The following is a 21,622-nucleotide window of genomic DNA, read 5'->3' as shown; positions in this document are numbered from 1 at the left end:
TATTAGACATTTGTTCTTTAAAAATAAATCTAGTAAATGTTAGTAAAGTAATGAACTTTGAAGTAATTAATGACCTGAGACCGAATGTCCTATACCTTATCAAAATATGATGTGGAATAAACGTCCTATGGTTAATACCTCTCCGGGACGAAATGTCCTATCTCAATAATTACCGGGGACGAAACGTCCGTGGACTGGTTTTTTTGACGGGACGAAACGGCTGGGGCGAAACGTCCGTTTACCAATTTTGCTTCCATATGCACAGCAAATTATACCCAAAAGGAGTTAATTATTCAAAATATTTTCCCAGGCAACGCCGGGTTATTCAGTTAGTATTACTATAATTTTACCATACATTTTAATTTTTATCCAGTATATGTCTTTATCATAAATTCATAGAATACTAAATAATAATTCTTGATTCGTCTATTATCAATATTTATGCAATAGTCAGTTGCCAGTACACACGGCATACTCTATGCCCGTATTCAACTGTGAAACGGGCTTAACTAATTATAATTAACTAATTCACAATGTTTTGTTACTACCTATGCAAGTAATGTCCAAAAAAATCAAAGCAGAAAGACTCAGCTGTACTCTATTATTTTACCCACCCACTCAATTTTCAAGGTATAGTTCAATTGAGTTCGTGTTCGGCGCCACTGGTTAAACGGGTAATCGGGATTCCAATACAATACAAATTACAAGCAGAATGAACGCCACTGAGCAATATTGACGAGGATTCAAATTAAAAAACCATATTCTAAAATAAAACAAACTAGACAAAAATATCAACTTAATAATTATCAAGCAATAATTTGGTGAAATGCAAATCCACGGAGATCAATATTACACATATCATTCTTTCCATGATATCGCAGTGTTTAGGGTATTTTTCGATGTAGGTACCCTGTTGATGAATTTTTTCTTCTTCTAATCTTTGTCTTTTATGCACTTTACATTTAGTACATCTCTGGTTTGTTTTTTCTACTCTTTGCTAGCTTGTACAATTCAATTTCCCATTCTCTTGTCCCTATAATCTCTCATAAAACTAATCATATTTATCTAATTTTGCTTTACTTACTGCTTATTTTGCTGCCTTACATACATTTTTGTACTCACCCAATACTCTATCTTCCTAGATGATTTTTGCCAAACTTTATACTAAGATTTTTTCTTTAAAATTATGGCATGCACTTCCTTTTCCCACCAACATGTTTGTTTATCTTCTGGCATTTTATCTCTGCTTTCACCTAACACTTCCTTAGCCACACTTCTAGTATTATTCGCAACACTTTATACTCCCTTTTACATTCACTAAACCAATCTTTCTCATCTTCTGTGTAAATACTTCTTCATTCTCATCACATAATTTCCACCACCTAATTCTTGCTTCCTTATTTACTTTTTCCCTTTTGGTCGATCTCTTTTTAATGCACCAGGTCTCCATAACCATAAGTCTATGCTGTGTTGTCACACTTTCTCCTGGAATTACTTTGCAATCCTTACACTATTTCGCATTACCTCTTCTCACCATAAAATAATCTATTTGAGACATATTCCTTCCACTTTTATAAGTAACATAATGTTCTCCTCTCTTTCTAAAATATGTGTTCACAATGGCCAATTCATACGCTGTAGCGAAATCAAGTACTTTCCTTCCTGCATCATTTCTGAGACCAAATCCATACCCTCCATGTACTCTATCGTAGCCAGTTCTATCACAGCCTACATGACCATTCATATCACCACCAATCCCAATCTCCTCCATCCCTGGTATTCTCTGTATTACTTCATCCATCTCCCTCCAAAAACTCTTCTTTCTGACTTTCCTCAGATTCTATTTGTGGAGCATATGCACTAACTATATTCCATACCTTTTCTTCCACCATCACTTTCACTACAATTACTCTATCACTTTTCCTGAAAACCTCTACTACTTTTCCTTTCATGTCGTTACTAACTAATATTATCCCTACACCATTCCTTGTATTCATTTTTCCTGAGTAAAATATTTTGTACCCTTCACCAATCTCCCTTGTTTCTTGCACACAACAGACATTCACATTTCTCCTCCTCAGAACTTCTGCTAATTCTCTGGATCTACTGGTCAGTGTTCCTACATTCCACGTATTATATCTTACTTTAAACCTATTCTTCGTACTCAGGCATGGATCTACCTCTGAAATTTGTGATACTTTCCCTACACTGTTGACCGTTGGATAGACCTGCACATGTGACTGATGAAATGGCTGCCGCACCCGCTGACCGGCTGGTACTGGTCACCCCATCACTCAGACTCTCCACACCCCACTACTACATTTCCTCTCACTTGTTTTCTCCACACACATCCGAGATGGGAAAACACGCCTACACAATTTGTTGGACCTCTCATACAGATTCGACAAAAATTTTACACTGGTTGTCGACCTGACGCAACATCATTTGTCGCCTTTTACGCAGGCTGAGGAGCCATGGAAGTATTCTAACCCCCTTCCACAACTCTAAATATATTAAATACTGTAATATTATTATAATACTATAAATTACAATATTTACTCAATACTATTTTTGTGTATGTGTACACGATAAGTATTCAAAATAATGGTTTGATTTTAAACTTCAGTTTCTTGTTTAGTTTATGAGTGAATCTAGTTGTAACTTGTGTGAGGTAAAAATTGAATATTCCTTGGAGTTTTTAAAGTATTGAAAAGATCAAAAAAAAAAAATTAAGGAAAAACCGAAACTTTTACAAAAAAAAGTTTTAAAAAAAAAAAACAATTTCGTATTTTTGAAATTATCACCTAATATTTATATTAGTCATTTCTTTGCGTGATAACATTTTTAAATATTTTAAAGCTATTTATAGGCATAAACATTTTTTGATTTATTGTCAATAAAAAATAGTTTGCTCAGTTTTTATAAAAACTTAAAAATTTAGTATAAAGTTTCTGTCATATATTTGTAAACAGTCGTCAGTATATTATTATTTAACATATTGTAAAGGAATAGCTTTACGTACTCAATTCATGTATTAGTATATAAGTATTATTCTACTCGGAGAGGCAGTTCTCCTTGAGTTGTTATGGTCTCCTAGACGTAACCTCATAGTTAGAAACTACATCCTATTTTGGCAAACTAATCAAGGGGAGCGGCCAACAACAAGTTACGAGCGGCGGTTGCGAGAATAACAACTTATTGAACCAGCTACATACACCGCCCCGTCCATGCGCAGGATCCATCAAAGGAACCGACAATCGACATCATATATAGGAGGGCTGGGAACACAGTAAAGACAGATGTACCTGGACCAGCAACGCAGAAGCGACTTCACGCCACTAGCCGTATACAGGACGACGACGACTACTACTACTATTACCACGACGATACTATACATTTTATATTTGTTCTAATAAAACATTGTATTATAAATCTAATTTGGCTACCATTATTTCTAAATCATCTACATAGTGAATCCCTGAAGGGGCAGCACGTAACAATATATGTAATATAGGTGGGAATATTTAAAGCTGTAAATTATTGATATAAGTCAGGTCAGTGAAGCAAGATGTGCTGACGCAGCAATAATATTTTGCTTTAAATATCGCCGTACGCGCAGTCCCATGAGTGATTCGTCGAGGACGTAGGTATGACAATTTGTACGTGTGACAGTTATAGTACAGGCTAAGTGTTCCGAATTACCTAGTGATTTGTTTAATATGTTTGTTTTACGTTTTAATAAAAGTATTTCCGACCTGAAAGCCCTAGTTAAATATTATTTCAGTCGTTTTTACGTTCTTACCTTTTATAGGAACAGTGCCGGGATATACGTACTATGTGTCAATGAAGTGATGAAAAACACACACCAAACACTTTATGAATGTCACAAATTATGTATTATAATTAGGGCTGTGAATTTAATGCACTAAAAAACCTTAAAAAATGCATTAAAAATGTCAAAAATATTCAATAAAATATGCACTTAAAATGCAAAATATGCACTTGAAATGCAAAAAAAAGGAATATAAAATGCCAAAAATTATAGTATTAAATTTATTAAAAATGGTTTTTAATTTATTTTTTATATTTATATTAATATTGGGTACAGGATATTAAACATTAGTACAAAAAAGTGTTTATTTAAAAAAAAAAAAAAATAATAAAAATGTTGATTGAATTTGAATTTACATTTGCATTAAGTTAATGCTATTCACCTGAAATATATTTAAAAAAATTCGAATTTGACACCATCCATTACAGTGACCCACTTGTAACCTACTGTACAGCAGAGAGACATCCACTTATCCACCTTTTTTAAAATTATTTTGTATTAACTATATACTATTCGACTATATTGACGTTCGCACGTTCTACAAATACATATTGTTATTTAGAACCCTCGTATAGTATAGTTTATAAAACTGTCCATGTCGTTACCGCCGCGGTGTAATGCGTTATTTTATGGTTTATTCAACAGTTTTCGTCGCCTTTAGTGTTTGATGGCTTAAATATTTCTTGGTACATATTATAATATCCGTGTAGCGTTTATACTATGTATAATTAACTAACGAATTTTTTTATTTAAATTATATATTTTAACAATTTTTAGTCGTTAAATCTGTAACAATTGATTAGGTATACACTCGACAAAACGAAAAAAAAAGAAACAATATTTTTTTGTTTTCACAACATTTATTTATTAATAACAAAAACAAAAATGTATACAAAAATGTATAAAGAATATTTTTCAAAACAGAAATAGGGGCCGAGAATAAGAAAAAAAAATCGAAATTTACAATATATGAACAATTAGACAATTTGAAATAATTTAAAGAAATAAAAGGAAAAAAAATACGTCGGGCAGGAGGTCAGGACACAATCAACAAGGGGGAGAGGATGCAAGATGGCAAATTTTGGTGCAGATATATGCAATGTTATTGGTCACCTCTGCACGTTCTCACGACCTGTCCCGCGGGTTGCCGAATATGTCGCGGGCGCGTTTGCTCGGACGCTTGACGACCTTTCCCAGCCGGCGAGGCCAAACCGATACAGCCGCGGAGCGACCACGGATGTCGGCGACGAACGGCGGCTATAGTGCGCGATGTTGTGCGCGTTGACGGTCGACGGCGCGACGACTCTGCCGACGGACGGCGAAGACCAAGACACGGAGCGAGCGAATCGAGATTTTGTGCTGCGGAACCGGCAGGGACGAGCGAAGCGGCCAATGTGGGATTACCGCGGGGCGAAAAGGCGAGAGTCAGCGGACCGCTCCAACTATCGGTAATTTTCGCCCTGGCGTTGTCCCTTCAGCCGCTTCTTCGTTCCGCCGCCGTGGTGGTGAAGTCGCGTGCCGCCAGACCCTTGAATCCTTGAATCCGGCGGCGCTGACGTCCCCGTGTTCCTAGCACGCAAATCTCCATACCACTCACCCCGTGCCAAGGTCTCCGCCGCTGCCGTCGTACCGAGTCGCCATCGCCGTCGTCATTGTCGGTGTACCGTCGGGGCGGAATCGTTGCCCACGCCGGTACCTCTACTACTAGCCGCCGTGTCGTCGCCGTCGTCCGTCGCCGCCGCTCCACGTGACCGTAACTGCAGCCGGGCGCTCGCCGAGCCGCCAGAGGGTCTCGCGCGTCAAAGACGACCGAGCGCGCTACGCCCGCGAACAACCCGTCACGCCGCGGGTGACCGGAGAACGTGCGTGGGTGACTTACCGCCGCGCACCGTCCGTGCTCTTTCTCACATCCTCCCCTCCTCTGTGTCGCCGTCATCCTGCCCGTCGTCTACGGCCAAGGGGTGAGCTGCGGACGGGTTCTCATCGGCAGCAGCACAGAGCCCGGAAAAAGCGTCTCACGCTTTTCCACCTCGTACGAGGTGGATCGATTTTTCCGGGTGCTGCCGCCGGGTCCAGCCAACCGACCAGCTCACCAAGACTATTTTTTACAACTATACCCCTGGCCGGCTCAATTTTCTCATCCAACACGTCTTCTGTACGCAAAACGTCGTCGAGCGGTCCGCCCTCAGGAGTCGGAGTGGGATCGACAGGCCCCGACTCCGAGGACGGCGCGTCCCCACACGACGACGTACAGCTGCTCGCCAACAAAACGGAATGGTCCTCTTCTGCTTCGGAAATTTTCGAATTGTCGTCTTCCTGTACAGTGTTGTTGTTGCCGAGCGGTGCTGCCTCTGGGATCGGAGCAAGCTCCGACTCTGCTGCAGATGACAGCGCATCGCCGCTCGGCAATCCATCACTGTGCAAGGAGACGTACTCCTCGGCGTCTTCGTCGAACTCCTGTCCATCTGCACCTCCAAGAATCGGATTTTGTCCTTCAGGCTCCGACTCCGGGGTCTGATCGTCGCCACTCGCAGTAGTAGCGCCCGAATCAATAGCAGACAGAAGAAGGGTAACTAAACCCACGAGATATTCGTCTGTTTCGTCAGCGTAAGTGCCATCCATAATGTTGACAACAATGTCTTCTAAGATTTTGAGCAATATGACGTTTACAGCGTCGATGTTATAATAGTTAGTTGCCATCTTTTGTTTGAGCGAAGATAATATGTATACGTGTACGTTGGGATTTAATAGAGAATTGCTAATGAGCAAAATAAAAATCGTCCAACACAGAGACCGATCTCCGAGAAAATCTCCCAGACGACGACGACGTGTATTACTACTAGCCGGCCAGTAATATGTTTATCGTTCTCGTCGGCCCGCAGCATTAGAATTTCGAGTGCGTTAATTTTTCTAAAGACCATTATTGGTATAATAATATTATACCTCAAGTTGGGGCAAAAAATGTAGAATATTTGTATAATTTATTTAATATGTTACTTGTATGAAAATATCACAATATTGTTACTATTTTTTACGAACTATGTGTAGGTACTTTTAATGTATTTATTTTATATTGTGGATACCAGTGTGCAGTGGAATTTACAATTGGTAAATAAATGTATGGGTAATGGGCATAAAACACCTTTATAATAAAATACCCAACCGAACATAACTTACACATTTCTCCCTGTATACTCAAAATCCATAATATAGCTTAATTATAATTTAGCTTAATAAAACCAGAAATTTATTTTATGGGTACCCTTCTTTACAATGTTTGTGTTATAATTTTATCAATAATTATAATATTGTGGGACCACAAAACCACATCAAACATTCTTTGAAATTAAACATTATAGTACAATAATTTTTTTTTTAATACTGAAAAAATATAAAACACATCGGCGCTTATATTTATTGTTGGTAAGCTAAAGAAGCATATTAACAGGTAAAATATTTTTTATTTGTAAAAGTATACAATAATATAATATGAATTATAAATGTATGATTTTTGTTTAGCCCCGGTGGTAGTGTTACAGCTGGTCCAGGCATTTATGACACTATGATGAATATTAAGCCAGATGTTTCAACTTGGTGCATAGGACAAGCTTGTAGTATGGGAAGTGTTTTACTAGCTGCAGGGGCAAAGGGTAAAAGGCATGCATTGCCTCATTCAAGGATCATGATTCATCAGCCATCTGGCGGAATGCAGGTACTTGTTACTAACTTGTATATAAATAGAATTTATTATGTTTGTATAAACAAAATATTTTGTGTACATTTAGTATTTTTTTTATTTGTCTGAGAAATATTAGTAAAACATCACATTACACCAATTAAGAAATATTAATATTAAATAAGTTATATGTATTAGTAGATATAATATAATAAACTTGCTAGGTTTAAGGGTGTATTTCAAACTCAAAAAAGATTAAATAAACTTTAATCAATGAAACTGCACAGGAAGCAAAGTCACAAATAGAAATATAATTATATTTAATTGTTATTAGTTGGCCATCTAGTTTCAATTAATTTATATATGAAATAATGTTATTGATAATGTTTGCTTAATTTCAAACAATGATTTTATTACCTGTGATGCACCACAAATTATGTAATTGTACATATAATTTATGTAAATTAATACCCTGATTGGATTGTACAATCTACTCAAATATTCTATGCACATAAATAAAATAGAATAAGTATTTAAACTTAATGGAATTGTAAATTTTTATTTTATCTTTTATCCAATTATAGTTATTGATTATTTACTAAAAACTAACTATTAACCAAAATTATAAATTATTATATCATAGGTATATGTACCCAAAATAATACATTTTTTTTTAAAATACATTTGTATTATACTATAAATACAATTCAACTCTAAACCAAGTTATAACTTTTAACTTGCTAGTACATATTAGTGTTTTAAAATTTAGTGAACAGAAATTCAGAAATAAAAACTGGCCATAATAGAACCCTAAATAATATATTACATATTATAATATATTTAGACAATATGTATGACAAATCACGTTTTTGTATATTTAATTATGTTTATACATTTTCAATTACTTTGATGAGTGAAGAATTTAAAATCAATTTAATCAGTTTATTAAAACTATTGCAGGGAAAAGCATCAGATATGAAAATTGTAACTGATGAAATTCTAAGACTTAAATCGTCGTTAATTGACATTTATGGTAAACACACAGGAATGCCTGCAGATAAAATTGGTAAGCTTATTCCATTATTAAAAAAATATTTGAAATTATAAGTTATGTAAAATAAATCAATGTTTTTTTCTATAGTTAACCGTTAACTTTTTAATTGTTTTATAATTTTTAACTTATTTATAGTTGAGGTTTGTATACTAAAAAAATATTCAACTGATTCTGCCAAAAAAAAACGATTGAGAATATTTTAACTGAAGCAAAATGAAATAATAGATGTATAGGTTATAAATTATAATAGATAGTTTCCTAAGACAGTTAATATTAGGTGGGTTATATCTAAATGAAGCGTATGTAAATTCACAGTTTTTGACCAATTGGCGGCACATTTTTCCCATAAATTTTTTAGGATCCCCGACGTGTTGTAAAAGTATTAGAATAGAAGCCATGGGTAACAGCTATTATGTATTAAAGGCAAAGTGTATAGCTGAAACTTAAGGAATAAAAATATATTTTCTCTATTTTTATGATTCAAGGAAGGTTTAGACTTTAGATAATAGATTGAACTAGGGTGGTTAATTCATTATTCATAATGCATATAATATAATCAAAAATGCAAATTCGTTATTAGTTATAATATTATGACCAAATAATAATACATGACGTGCCGCTCGGGCGATATATTGTGCTATCGATCGAAACTTGAAAGTCCGACCGGCCTTTTCCGCCGACCGTTGTACGTCTTACGCGACACGGTCCCCCGTTAGAGTCGCCATTTGGGGGGGGGGGGGGGAGCAGTGTATACTTTGGCTCCCCTATTTTTTCTGTGTCTTATTGGCCTGGATTAAGATTTAGAATGCACCGACGGCCATCCCGAGCCCAATTTCTCCCACTCTCGCATTCAATCGTGCATGACGGTCGCCGATCAAAACTGTCCAACAAGTATACACCAATTTCAAATAAATTGTACGTAAACACGTATATTATAGTGGTGCTAATTGGAACTGGGCAACTGGCTGTATATTATAGTTCACAACGGACCGACGGCACTGCACGAACGTCGTGTTACGGTGGTTTTTGGTGGGGGTATCCAGTATAAACAATGTCAGCTGTATTTACTATTTTTAAAAAGTTGGCCTGCTTAAATTTTGGCACCCCTATTAAAAAACTCAAATGGCACCCCTGTCTCTCGTCCCGCCTTGCCGTTACCGGCTTGGTGGGAGAGTCGACTCGGTCGCGCTGCTTGTGTCCTGTAGTGGTGGTTGGAGATAAGATGGACAGGCCGCTATAGTGCTTGTAACATTGTGCGGGTAGAACTAGATAGCCGACTACTATACAAGGGCACTATAAATCACTTTAGTGCCTTAACCAAGGCTGGGCATTAACGAGTTAAAAGTTAAAATTAAGTTAAAACGTTAAGTTAATTAACTCGTTACTTTTTTTTCAAATTAACTTTTAACTTAAAATTACTTTTGAAATTACGAAGGCACTAATTATGGCTTATCATAAGAAGTCCAGTTATCGCTCGTAGAATTCGATATTGAGATTTGAGAGGTTGTTACTCAGGTGGCTGGTGCTCATGCACTGGTTCAAGGGACGACACGGACATGCTGACCAGAGAGAGGTAGGCGGCTTTATCAAAAGGTTATCGTGAGCCTGGTAACTAAATTATTCTTTAACGCCAGATAACCTTTTTTGCCTTTCCTTCTCTCTAGCAGTCTGGCGGCATATAATAAAGTCACACACCCTACGTTTTATTGTTATAAGTGCGTGCCAATTTCTTAATCCGTAGTCTTATCATACGAATCGTCTCTTTTTGTAGTTGATAATGATTTTATTGGATGTGACCGATTTCTACGTGCGACGTCTGGTCGTTATTTATTAATCTGTCAAATTTTAGTTTATGTATTATAATGATGTGTAAGCATATCATTACACACCGAAAGAGCATTTTTTTTCGTAATTTCATTTATTTAAAATATATTGTACTTGCAGTTAGCTATAGTACCTATAATAGGTTACGATATATATATATATATAATATATTATATATTTATCTATAAGATAACGTACCTATATACGTTGATACGTCTGTCACGTTTAGATTTTCCTTTTATTCTTTAACAGCAAGAGCGATTAGAAAAATGGATTTATGCAATTGGTCGTAAAGAATTCACTGCCAAAAACTACAGCAAAATATGCAGTGATCATTTTTTACCAGATGATTTTAAAATAAATTTATAATTATTTTATTACGATTAATTTTTTTATAAAAATGGGTAATATAAAACCATGATTGAGTACGATCGATCTACTGCACTTAGTGGCAGTAAATATAAGACTGCCGGGACTACAGTGCTGTACGCATGTAAATTTCGTATGAACAAGAAAAACTGATTATACTTAATAAATTTTAATAACACAATTATTTGGTGTAGAATCTACATATAATTATATATTAAAAAAAAAAAAATAATAATCCAACAATATTGTAATAATGCATTCATGTCACTTATTGACGTATGCTATGTGTTAAGGCTGCCGCGGACCCCCGGCATGAGTATCGCGGACCCCCAGGCCGCGGACCACAGGTTAAGAATCGCTGGTCTAGTATAATATACAACAATGACACGACTAACTGAGCGTCACTGGGTCGCGTTTCCACGAGTTATTTTATCTATAGTTGTATCTTGGTAAAATGAACCTATAAATCTGACTAAAAATAGCCCATTACAAAATCAAATAAATTATAATCATTAAGATTGGAAGTATCTATTTTTTGTATCCCGTGAAATATCCTAACCTAACCAGATACTAGGTAGAAAATATAACAATAGTTCGTGATACTATTGATGATGATTTGTAATTCCGTATTTTGACAACTGTTGATTATATTAATTAATTTTCACATAATTACTGATAAGCTCGAAAAAGTTTTATTCTATATGACGACTAAAAATTATTTTATATTTTTGATGGTAAAATGGAATACCATGCATGGAATTAAAGTACAGTTAAAAATTCCCAGGGCGGCAATGGCCCTGTTGGCCCCCCTGCAGGCGCCCTTGTATAGTACCTAATATAGTATTTAGTATAGAAATTAATATGCTATGATACTTATATTAGAAAAATTATTTTATATTATAAAATATTATACGGCAGTGGGGTGGTTCGTGCTAAGGCGCGATGGTGACCGCACTCTCCGAGAACATTTTTAAAACAAAATTATATTCATAATTATACTTCTTATAGTGACTGAATAGAAGTCACGATGATCTATATTTCTTTCGAAATAATTCAGAATTGTGTTTGAATATTTCAAGAAAATATCTTCTTAGTCCGGTAATTATTCCAATGCGTTAAGAATAATCTAAAAATTAAACGAAACCCGAGCGTCTAACGCGAGTCGCGTATTCGAGTGTATACTGTATACCAGGGGTCACCAACTGCGGCCCGCAGTCCGCATCCGGACCGCAGACACGTTTTTTACGGACCTTAATGGCTGCGTAATAATAAAATATATAATATAGTTTTTACATTACGTTTTTATAATAAAATGACGAATAAAAATATCATCCTTTATTAGTTGCTGACATTATTTGACTTTCAGTAAGGTTATTACACGCAACCATTAGGTACTCGTCAAACCCTCTATTTTCAGCAGGACGGAGCTCCTGCTTATAATGCGCATATTGTTCGAGATTACTTGAATCGGGTATATGAGGGAAAATGGCTTGGCACTTATGAACCCATTGATTCCAGCAAGATCTCCAGATATTACACCACTTAATTTTTTTTTGTGGGGACATTTGAAAACAGTAGTCTACGCAGATCCACCAGTTAATCTAGCAGATTTAAAAAATAAAATGTTGGTTGCGTGTAATTACCTTACTGAAAGTCAAATAATGTTAGCAACTAATAGAGGATGTCTACAACGTTTTCAATTATGTGTCGACAATCAAGGAGTAAACTTTGAACAATTTATTTAATTAATTGTGTAGTTATAAAATAACTGTTGTAATCAATTTTAATTAAATAATTTTATATCCATATTATGTTAATCTTATTTATAACACGTATAAAAAAAAAAAATTCGTAAAGATATTTAAAAAATGAATTGTAAAAATGTATTATTTATTAAGATTTGAATGGCTCTCATTCAGTCAATTTTGGTTTTAGAGCCATGATTAATTGGTCAAAATGACTTAAAAAAATTCAGTATATCCAAATTTGGTATCAAAAATACCAGTTGCTATTAAAAAAAAAATAAGTTGCATTGCGCATGCGCGTACCGAAGGGGTTAAAAATTTGAAATTTATCTGAAAATGTGTATTTATATACCACTAGCTTATAAAAAAAAATTCGATTTATTCAAACATAATCCGGCCGAGAAATTCAGTGTTCCCTAAATTGGTGAACACACGGTATATATACTAGCTAGTAGCTGATCCCGTGCACTTCGTTACCCGTTGAATATACAAACTGTATATGACTCAAACTTTGTTCAATGCGTTATTTAATAGTCGGTGTATGATGTTCTAGATTTATCTTAACTTTTCTGTTGCCCGGAATAAAAATTCTGATTCGCAGCAGTATATTATAAGGTAGGTAATCTACCTGCGGTAGATCACGGACCCCGTGCTGTTTGTACATAAGTGTATGATTTAACTCTAAAGTATCAAAGTTATACCAAGTTTGTCGTTTTTACTTAATTCCACCTACGGTTTATTAATATAATCAATTAAGAGGATGTCAGCGCACTGTTGGTTTTCTCTCTCTGGCCAACGCGCAACATAGACAAAACGTATTTGCGCAGAATCGTTTTTTCTATGTTTTTAAGTAATCTTAGAGTAAAATCACCCATTAAAAAAGGTAGAGAATAATATTTTTGAGGGATTTCTCTAAATATTGTTTCAAAACAATTTAATCATCATTTAAATTTACAACATTTTTTTGTTTATTTTGAAACTCAAATTCAAAGTCAAATAACAATAAAATATAAAATCGATATGACATTCCCTCAAAAATATTATTCTCTATCTTTTATGTAATGGGTGATTTTACTCTAAGATTACTTGAAAACATAGGAAAAACGATACTGCACAAATGCGTTTTGTCTATGTTGCGCGTGGGTTAATACAAAATCCTAACATAACCTAACCGTACTAAAATCCGATGAATAAAAAAAAACCAAATTTAATCCTTTTTAAATTAGCCTATATTCTTTCCAGAGGTCTAATCTACACACAAACATTCTTTTTTATGTATATATTTTGACAAAAAATAATAATACAAATCAACAAACATGCCCGCGATTAATTAATAGCAACCAATATATAATACACTATTATTATTTTTATTTTTATTTTTTTCTGGACAACCGTTATCACTTACAGGCATGAAAAATAGATAGTAGCTGACTCTCAAACCTACTTAATATGCATATAAAATTTCATAAAAATCGGTCAAGCCGTTTTCAGAGGAGTATGGTAACTAACATTGTCACACGAGAATTTTATATATTAGATATATATTCCACAATATAAAGTCCGGAGAGATAAGGCGTACCCAGACCCGACCGCACATACAGCAAAAGATAAACAATTAATGTCATATCGTATTTCTCATTACATCGATATACACCTAAAAGGCCACCACCACGGTATTGCGTTGCTGCCGATCTGTCAGTCGCCGTTTCGCTCCTGACCGTGGTCATTGGCGCAACGCAGTTTTTTGAATCAAGTGTGCAATATCCCCAGCCATGGAGTAGAACAATTGGATCGGCCAGGACCGTCACCTGGAAGTCCGAGGGTGGACGAACAACGCATAACGACAACAACAACAAAAACAACAGCGGCTGCGACCAAGCCAATGTGGTGGTGAACATACAGGTGTCGGGTAATCAATTATGTATATAGATACTCATGCCCATACTTCAGGTGTTACCAGTATTATACTATCAAAAATGTACGATAAAAATATAATTTGCATGTAAGTTACAATGTGTATCTCAATGTTTAAAATCCACGTTTCTACGACCTAACCAGTCTCGGATCCGTGGTGGTCGGTGCGCTTTTAGTGTCCAAGGTGTGGCCAATCATAGATTTAGTATTAATCAAAAATCGGTGGAAGTGTGAGGTTGTCACTTAAAAAAAAAATGTATCGCACTCCCATATCAAACTACCACCACTAACCGCCACTGCATTATAGTAAAATTTATAAAGTTGTATAATATTATTTTATGGTAAGTTTTAAAAACAAATGTTTTTGTTGCAAAGAATGGCATCACTGCTGGAACTTACGAATCACCGCACCACCCGCCCACAGCAACGCTCCATCAATGACACGGACTAAGATATAATCATAGAACAATATAGAAGCGAAACTCGATCAGCTGATTGGGGTCTGGTTACCTATGATCTGAAGTCTGAACCTATGAAAAACATGAAAACGGTTCCACGCACCAACATGATATAGTTCGTGACACGATGTAGAGAAGAGAAGGTGATAATATTCGGCTTGGACAGGAGAAAAAAAGTGGCTTAGTTTTCGACGGCCAATTTGTAGTTTAAATAATATCCAACGGGAGCACCACAAGCTTCGAAGGCCGGGTGTTTGAATAATTGCATTAGACACTATATTATATTTTAGACACATGTGTATTGTGTTTTATTGCAATGAATCAAAAATATTAAATATTATAAATATTGTATTTATGATGGAAAATACCCGTGTGTACCTCCTACGTTTATTTATTGGTATTTCAATAAGATAATTGTAACGTATGGTATTCATATTGCAAATCATTAATTGCCTTATGATATACTTTATTCAACTGCCTAGAAGTTGACAATTGAAAATTATAGCAAAATTGCAGATAACAGAATACCAAACCAGGCCATAACAAATTTAATAATTTCTATATATTATAAGTATTAAGTAACTCAAATCTATTTATATATACTTACTTCTTTATATTTACTTTTGATTCAATATGTACCTAATATTGGTATTTGGTACCTTCTGTTAAAAATATTTAAATATATCTAAGACACTATTACATTAATAATAATAGGCAATGTGCCTAAGTATAATACATAAAATAGTATACATATAAGTAGGTAGTTATCACATAATATTAAAGATGTTGACAATATTGTTTATTACCTAATAATTATCATATTAAATTATTAGTATCCATATCTTGAAAATTACTTAAAATAATTTTATGTACAAATAATTTATCTAAGTGTATAAATTATTATTAGGTACCAAATAATAATACTCTATATAATTATTATATTATTGTGGAGTAATGCTATTAAGTAATTACCTACTTAAAATTTATAAAAAATCATGTAAATATTTTTTTGTCTTTAATATAGTCACAGTATCTTTGGAGCTCTAAACAATGAAATATTTTTTCCTTCACTTCCACTAGCGTATCCTGTCTTACAGCCTGGTACATAGCATTTATTTAGCATAAATAAATAAATATATTTTTAATTATTTAATTTACCTATTAAACTTTTAAAATAATATTTTAAAACTTAATATAATATTTATTGTTCGGTAACTAAATATTCAATAGTAGACATTTAAATGGACAGTCACAGTTCTTACAATAATTCTAATACATTTTGAACAATATTGGGAAGGGGTTTATATTTTAAATACTATTTGTTATGACTGGAAGTCTACCTCTATATGTTTATTTTATTTAATTCGTGAATATATTTATACAATACGCATGAGTTTGGTCTATATTTAATGCATCATAGTAGCAAGTAATATTAATATAACCGGCCTTCAAGTAATGTAGCGGTGCCTAGCGGTATTCATGTTAACTAAATTTGTGCCGTCAAAAATTGTGCCACTTTTTTCGCGGAGTGTTATCAGTTTATCACCTTCTCTTCTCTACATCGCGCATCGTGGTCCGTGACTTATACTCAAAGACCACGGACTAAGATATAATTGACTGGAAACGATATTATGGTCGGCGGGGGACGGACACGAAAAAGGTGTCACTTAGCTGATAAGAATACTGTTCTTGAAGTTTTCAGCGCTACCGGTGGTTTTATTTGGCTAAATAAATTGTGTTCTGTCTTAGTCCAGTGTCTTAGGCGCTGTGAACTCCAGGAACACAGGCGACCCCCCCCCCCCCCTCGCACTTTGCTCTTGAACATACATTCGTGGCCGTGATAAGCTGCTCGTTTCCAGTCCATTATATCTTAGTCCGTGGTACTTATACTCTATTCCACGAGAGAGCAATCAGTCCGCCGACCGATTTTCGTCCGTGTTCGCGCATGTCCCCACTCTTGAGACCACGTTCGAGCGGTTTCGTCGGTGCGCGCCGGTCGTCGGTGAGCGCCGACGACAGGCGCTTGAACGTGGTTTCAAGAGTGGGGTGAACTACTTGTGGAATGCCACTGCTATAAAAAAGTATGTGTAAATACGTATTGGGCAATATTGACCGGGCGTATCGTTTTGGTGGCGCCAAAAAAATGTAAAAAAAAATGAAACAAATAACAATTTAGTTGACAGTTGTTGTAACTAATAACTGTTAATTGACTTACAACTAATTTACGAAATTATGAGAGGCAACAAAACGAGCAAATCAAATACCAAAAACAATTTTTATAAAATAAAACTAAATGGATCATTATACATATAAAATATTACCTATTTGGTTTATTTTGATATTAATGATAATACAAATAATAATTTTACATATTTCATTTTCTTTTTGTGCATATTAAATGTTTATATGTATTGTTATAACTGTTTTCTAATAAAATAAAATTCCATACATGAAAAATAATGAATTGTATAATGTAGTTTCATTTTTGATATACAAAAAATAGAATACCTATTATTTTGTGAATTAGTACGTAAACATTTTCAAATTGTGTAGAAAGAACACAGATATACAAAGGTTGAGAACCACTTGTTCGGGGGCCCTAATATATTAGTTATAGTACGAGGGTTCAAAATTACTGGAAAAAAAAATACCTCGGTGTGTAATGTTGCGTTGTGCATTAGCGTTGTCTATTGTGTAATGAGTGTCCGGTGATCGAGGGACCGACTGGCTGGAGCCTGACAGATGTTATTCCATAATATGGAATGTATACAAACTACCAACATTCAATCTACGGTCACTAACAATCAAACCGTACGCTAAGAGAGTACTCTGTTTGCACGTTATTTTTTATCCACGTTTTTTTGAATATTTTGTTATTTGAAATTGTAATTTTTTCAAAATTTTTCAAATTATGGAACGAGAATCCGATAATACTATATCTCCAGGAAAGCCCAACCCATGCGGAAAGGTAAGTCATTTTTTAAATATATAATAAATAATAATTCTTGAACTCTGAACTCATTATAATCAGTTTTCTGTAGAGTACTTTTCAAATGTATCTTAATTCCGTGTAAAAAATTGTTAGAATAAAAAAAATAGATCTTTAACTTCGGTAACATTTCATAACTATAAAAGGTGGGTAAGTGGATGTTGCTCTGCTGTACAGTATGTGACAAGTGGGTCACTGTAATGGATGGTGTTAAATTTGAATTCAATGATATAATATTATTGTATAAGAAAAACGATTCTGAGCGAAAACATTATTATGACATGAAACTAAAAAAGTATATATTATAAATTATTGAACTAGTATTTGATAATATTATATTTTAGATTCTGAGCGGAGCGATGAATGTATTGATTTTACAATGATGTGTGTTTTTTATTTAATTTTTAATTTATTTTTCAATTTTTTTTCATTTTTGTGTCTGTCATCACCTTTTAGGACAGTAAAAATTCTTAGATTTTTTTCAACAGTATCTTTTCTGATAGGAAAGTGAATCTAGTTGGTACTTAGGGGGGTCAGAAGTAAAAATTTCCCAGTAATTTTCAAAAGCGCCATGAAAAACAAAATAAAAATTAAGGAAAAACGGGAATTTTTACGCAAAATCTGTTTTTGAGAAAATCAATTTTGGTTACAATTTAAATTCATATTATTACAACATTGGATATTCACTCGATTTTCTATACACGATAAAACGTTGATAAAAAACATGACTATTTTTTAGCTGTTTACGGACATTGTCAGTTTTAATTTTTTTTAGTTTTTTTTTCTATAAATATTAATACAATTTTATTTATTGAGTAAAAAAGCGTGAAAATTCAATGCAAGGCTTCTGACATATTGTTGCAATAGCATTTGAAAAATATTAAAAATACATAGGCAAATTTTTTTTTTTTATAAGCATTTAAAGTTCGAATTTTGACAAAATTTATCAAATTTAAAATTGAATTATTATTTTGTAGTTAAAATTTTATAAAATATTCAACTTTTATAGCTTACGATAATTAGTATCTATAATCACCATTTACCACATTATTAATATTTAATTACAAATACGTATATTATATTATATTATTGAAAAAATTATACATTATAAAAAATATTTTGTTTTAAATTACGATGATATTATGTGTAATTCAACTCAATTAACTACAACTTCACAATTAATATAGCATGTAAAAATATTTTGAATGATCAATATGTCTAATAATAAAGCTAAAAACATATTATACAAAATATAGGTAATAATAATAATATTTATCAAATAATAATTTATTGAATGCAGGCTGCACGAGGCATATTACACATAATATATTATCTTAATTTAAAACAAAATATTATTTATAATGTATAATTTTTTTAATAATATAATATAATAATATACGTACCTATTTGTAATTAAATATTAATAATGGTAATTATAAATACTAATTATCGTTTAAAAATATCTGTTGCACTTAATTAAAATTAATTATTCTTAATATTTAAATTTTAAATCAAAATTATAATTTATATAAAAATTAGAAAATTAAAAATTTCTGATTTCAAATTAAAATTTTTTTAAATGTTAAAAGTGCATAGGTAAAGATTAAAAAGTATAGACTGAAGTGAAATTTTTTTCTGCATTTTTTTTTGTGGTATAAATAATTTAATAATGTATAATACTTACTATAATTTATTTTCGTTTTTTGATTTTTTACCCAGGTTTCCCCTATATAATTTATAATTTATAATAAAAAATTTATAATTATTAATAAACACAATTAAAATATGATATTATTGGGTATTGGTCAGTATGCTATATTAAAATATTTATTTTAATAGACAATTTTTTATTTTCGGACTTTTTGTACCACCACGGCAATTAAAAAATGAATCGGAACCTTGTCCAACTTTTTTCTTACCGGGCCTTTTGTCCATGGACTTTTTGTCCCCAGACTTATTTTGAGTTGTTTACGGACATTTTCAGTTTCCAATTTTTTTAATTAATTATTACAATTTTTTTCAGTTTGTTTCTTCAAGTCAAAAGCTGATGATTATTAATGCTTATAAAGCAAAAAAGATCCAAAATCCAGATTTAAAAATGGTTCATATGAAAAAATTACTTTCACTGGAGCTTGGAATCGGCCAATCAACAATCTATAATACTGTTTTGGAGTATCAACGCGATAAAACCGTTTCTTCACCGAACAAAAGAAAAAATAGGCGAAAAATTGCAGAAAAAATTGACGAGTTTGACAAATATGGCATTAGAAGGAAGGTTCATCAATTTTGGCACAACCGTGATCTTCCTACACTGGACAAGGTTTTAGTTGCCATAAACGAAGAAGAGGGTCTACCAAATTTTTCTCGTACATCGCTCTTTAGGTTGATGAAATCTATGGATTTCGTTTACGTCCAGCGAGGACGTCAAAGTGCGCTAATTGAAAAAATGGAGATTATTGTTTGGAGGAGAAACTACCTGAGACAGATTAAACAATATCGGGGAGAAGGTCGGCCCATTTACTATTTAGATGAGACTTGGGTGAACGCCGGAGATGTAAATAGTAAAGTGTGGTCCGACAAGACTGTGGTATCAGCTCGAATGGCATCTTCAGAGGGACTATCAACCGGAGCAGTAAATCCTACTGGCAAGGGTAAACGATTGATTGTCAGCCATATTGGTTCAGAAGATGGATTTGTTCCCGGAGGTCTTCTATGCTTTGAGTCAAAAAAAAATACCCAAGACTATCACGATGAGATGAACGGGAAATCTTTTCGTGATTGGTTGGAAGGTGTTTTGCCCAGACTCAAAGAGAACGCAGTCATCGTCATGGACAACGCTCCTTACCACTCGGTAAAATTGGAGAAATGCCCAACTACAAATTGGAAAAAATCTGATATTATCGAGTGGCTTCGAAGTAAAGGGGAGGTAATCGATAGCACAATGGTTATCGCAGAGTTGTTAGAGCAAGTACAAAAAATTAAACCAATGTACAACAAGTATGAGATTGATGAAATGGTCAAGGCTAACAACAAAACTGTGCTTAGATTACCTCCTTACCATTGCGAGCTTAACCCCATTGAACTTGCATGGGCTGCAGTAAAAAAATATGTCAGATCCAACAATAAAACATTTAAACTACAGGACGTCAAAAATTTAATGGTGGAAGCAGTGGACAGAGTTGGTCCTGAAATGTGGAAAAATTTTATCAGCCATGTCGTCAAAGAAGAAGAAAAAGCCTGGAGGTTGGATGCCATGGTCGATGATTCCATGACTGCAGAAAACCAACCGTGCGTTATGACCATAGGCAACGACTCGGACGACTCGGACGGTGACTTCAGATACTTGTCAGATACTGATTAAATGTTGTATAATATAATATATTATGTTATGTTGTTGTACAGTGTGTAATTGTGTATATATTTTGTTGTTCTAATGTTTGTAAATGTGTGTATATAATAATATGAATGTCTGTAATGTCCTATACATTATTACATTATGTTGTTGACTGTTGTATAATTGTCTATAATTACTTTGACTTCTATTTTAAACATAGTGATGATCAATATATTATTTCTAATTATGTCTAACAAAAGTTTTATCCTAGGTAATATTTTTAAAAATATATTTGAGTTTTTACTAGTGACAATTGAGTAGTTTGATTAGCATTACGAAAGAATTTATATAAAATTATGTTGTACATAACAGACATACGGTAATTGCGCCGTCTGGCGACTGCCAACAGCGTAGCGCCGTACTGCCG

At 33.8% G+C, this 21,622-nt stretch overlaps 3 protein-coding genes across 3 annotated transcripts; 1 reads left to right on the top strand and 2 right to left on the bottom strand.

Moving 5' to 3' along the window:
* Positions 1-1,282: 1,282 nt before the first annotated feature.
* LOC132946637 (uncharacterized) lies at positions 1,283-1,771 on the bottom strand. The gene is made up of 2 exons (XM_061016682.1): positions 1,525-1,771; positions 1,283-1,482 (listed from the first exon to the last, which is right to left on the bottom strand). The coding sequence occupies exons 1-2, from the start codon at positions 1,769-1,771 to the stop codon at positions 1,283-1,285; spliced, it is 447 nt and encodes a 148-aa protein (XP_060872665.1).
* A 3,922-nt stretch (positions 1,772-5,693) lies between these two features.
* LOC132946136 (uncharacterized) lies at positions 5,694-6,532 on the bottom strand. Its single transcript, XM_061015977.1, has 2 exons — positions 6,085-6,532; positions 5,694-5,982 (listed from the first exon to the last, which is right to left on the bottom strand). Exons 1-2 carry the CDS (start codon positions 6,530-6,532, stop codon positions 5,813-5,815), a joined length of 618 nt encoding a protein of 205 aa, XP_060871960.1. The 3' UTR covers positions 5,694-5,812.
* Positions 6,533-17,544: 11,012 nt separating this feature from the next.
* LOC132947001 (uncharacterized) lies at positions 17,545-21,500 on the top strand. The gene is made up of 2 exons (XM_061017168.1): positions 17,545-17,840; positions 19,885-21,500. Exons 1-2 carry the CDS (start codon positions 17,784-17,786, stop codon positions 21,220-21,222), a joined length of 1,395 nt encoding a protein of 464 aa, XP_060873151.1. The 5' UTR covers positions 17,545-17,783; the 3' UTR covers positions 21,223-21,500.
* Positions 21,501-21,622: the final 122 nt, after the last annotated feature.

The sequence above is a fragment of the Metopolophium dirhodum genome, chromosome 6, assembly GCF_019925205.1.
Source record: "Metopolophium dirhodum isolate CAU chromosome 6, ASM1992520v1, whole genome shotgun sequence".
NCBI lineage: Eukaryota > Metazoa > Arthropoda > Insecta > Hemiptera > Aphididae > Metopolophium > Metopolophium dirhodum.
Note: the sequence above shows the minus strand (reverse complement) of the source record. Positions and strands in the feature narration are given on the sequence as shown.

Coding starts and splice junctions, on each gene's coding strand:
- LOC132947001 (XM_061017168.1), top strand. CDS start 17,784: ATGGAACGAGAATCCGATAATACTATATCTCCAGGAAAGCCCAACCCA. Junction 17,841..19,884: donor AGCCCAACCCATGCGGAAAG/GTAAGTCATTTT, acceptor AATTTTTTTCAG/TTTGTTTCTTCAAGTCAAAA.
- LOC132946637 (XM_061016682.1), bottom strand. CDS start 1,771: ATGGAGGAGATTGGGATTGGTGGTGATATGAATGGTCATGTAGGCTGT. Junction 1,483..1,524: donor TTATTTTATGGTGAGAAGAG/GTAATGCGAAAT, acceptor TAATTCCAGGAG/AAAGTGTGACAACACAGCAT.
- LOC132946136 (XM_061015977.1), bottom strand. CDS start 6,532: ATGGCAACTAACTATTATAACATCGACGCTGTAAACGTCATATTGCTC. Junction 5,983..6,084: donor CGTTTTGTTGGCGAGCAGCT/GTACGTCGTCGT, acceptor TGCGTACAGAAG/ACGTGTTGGATGAGAAAATT.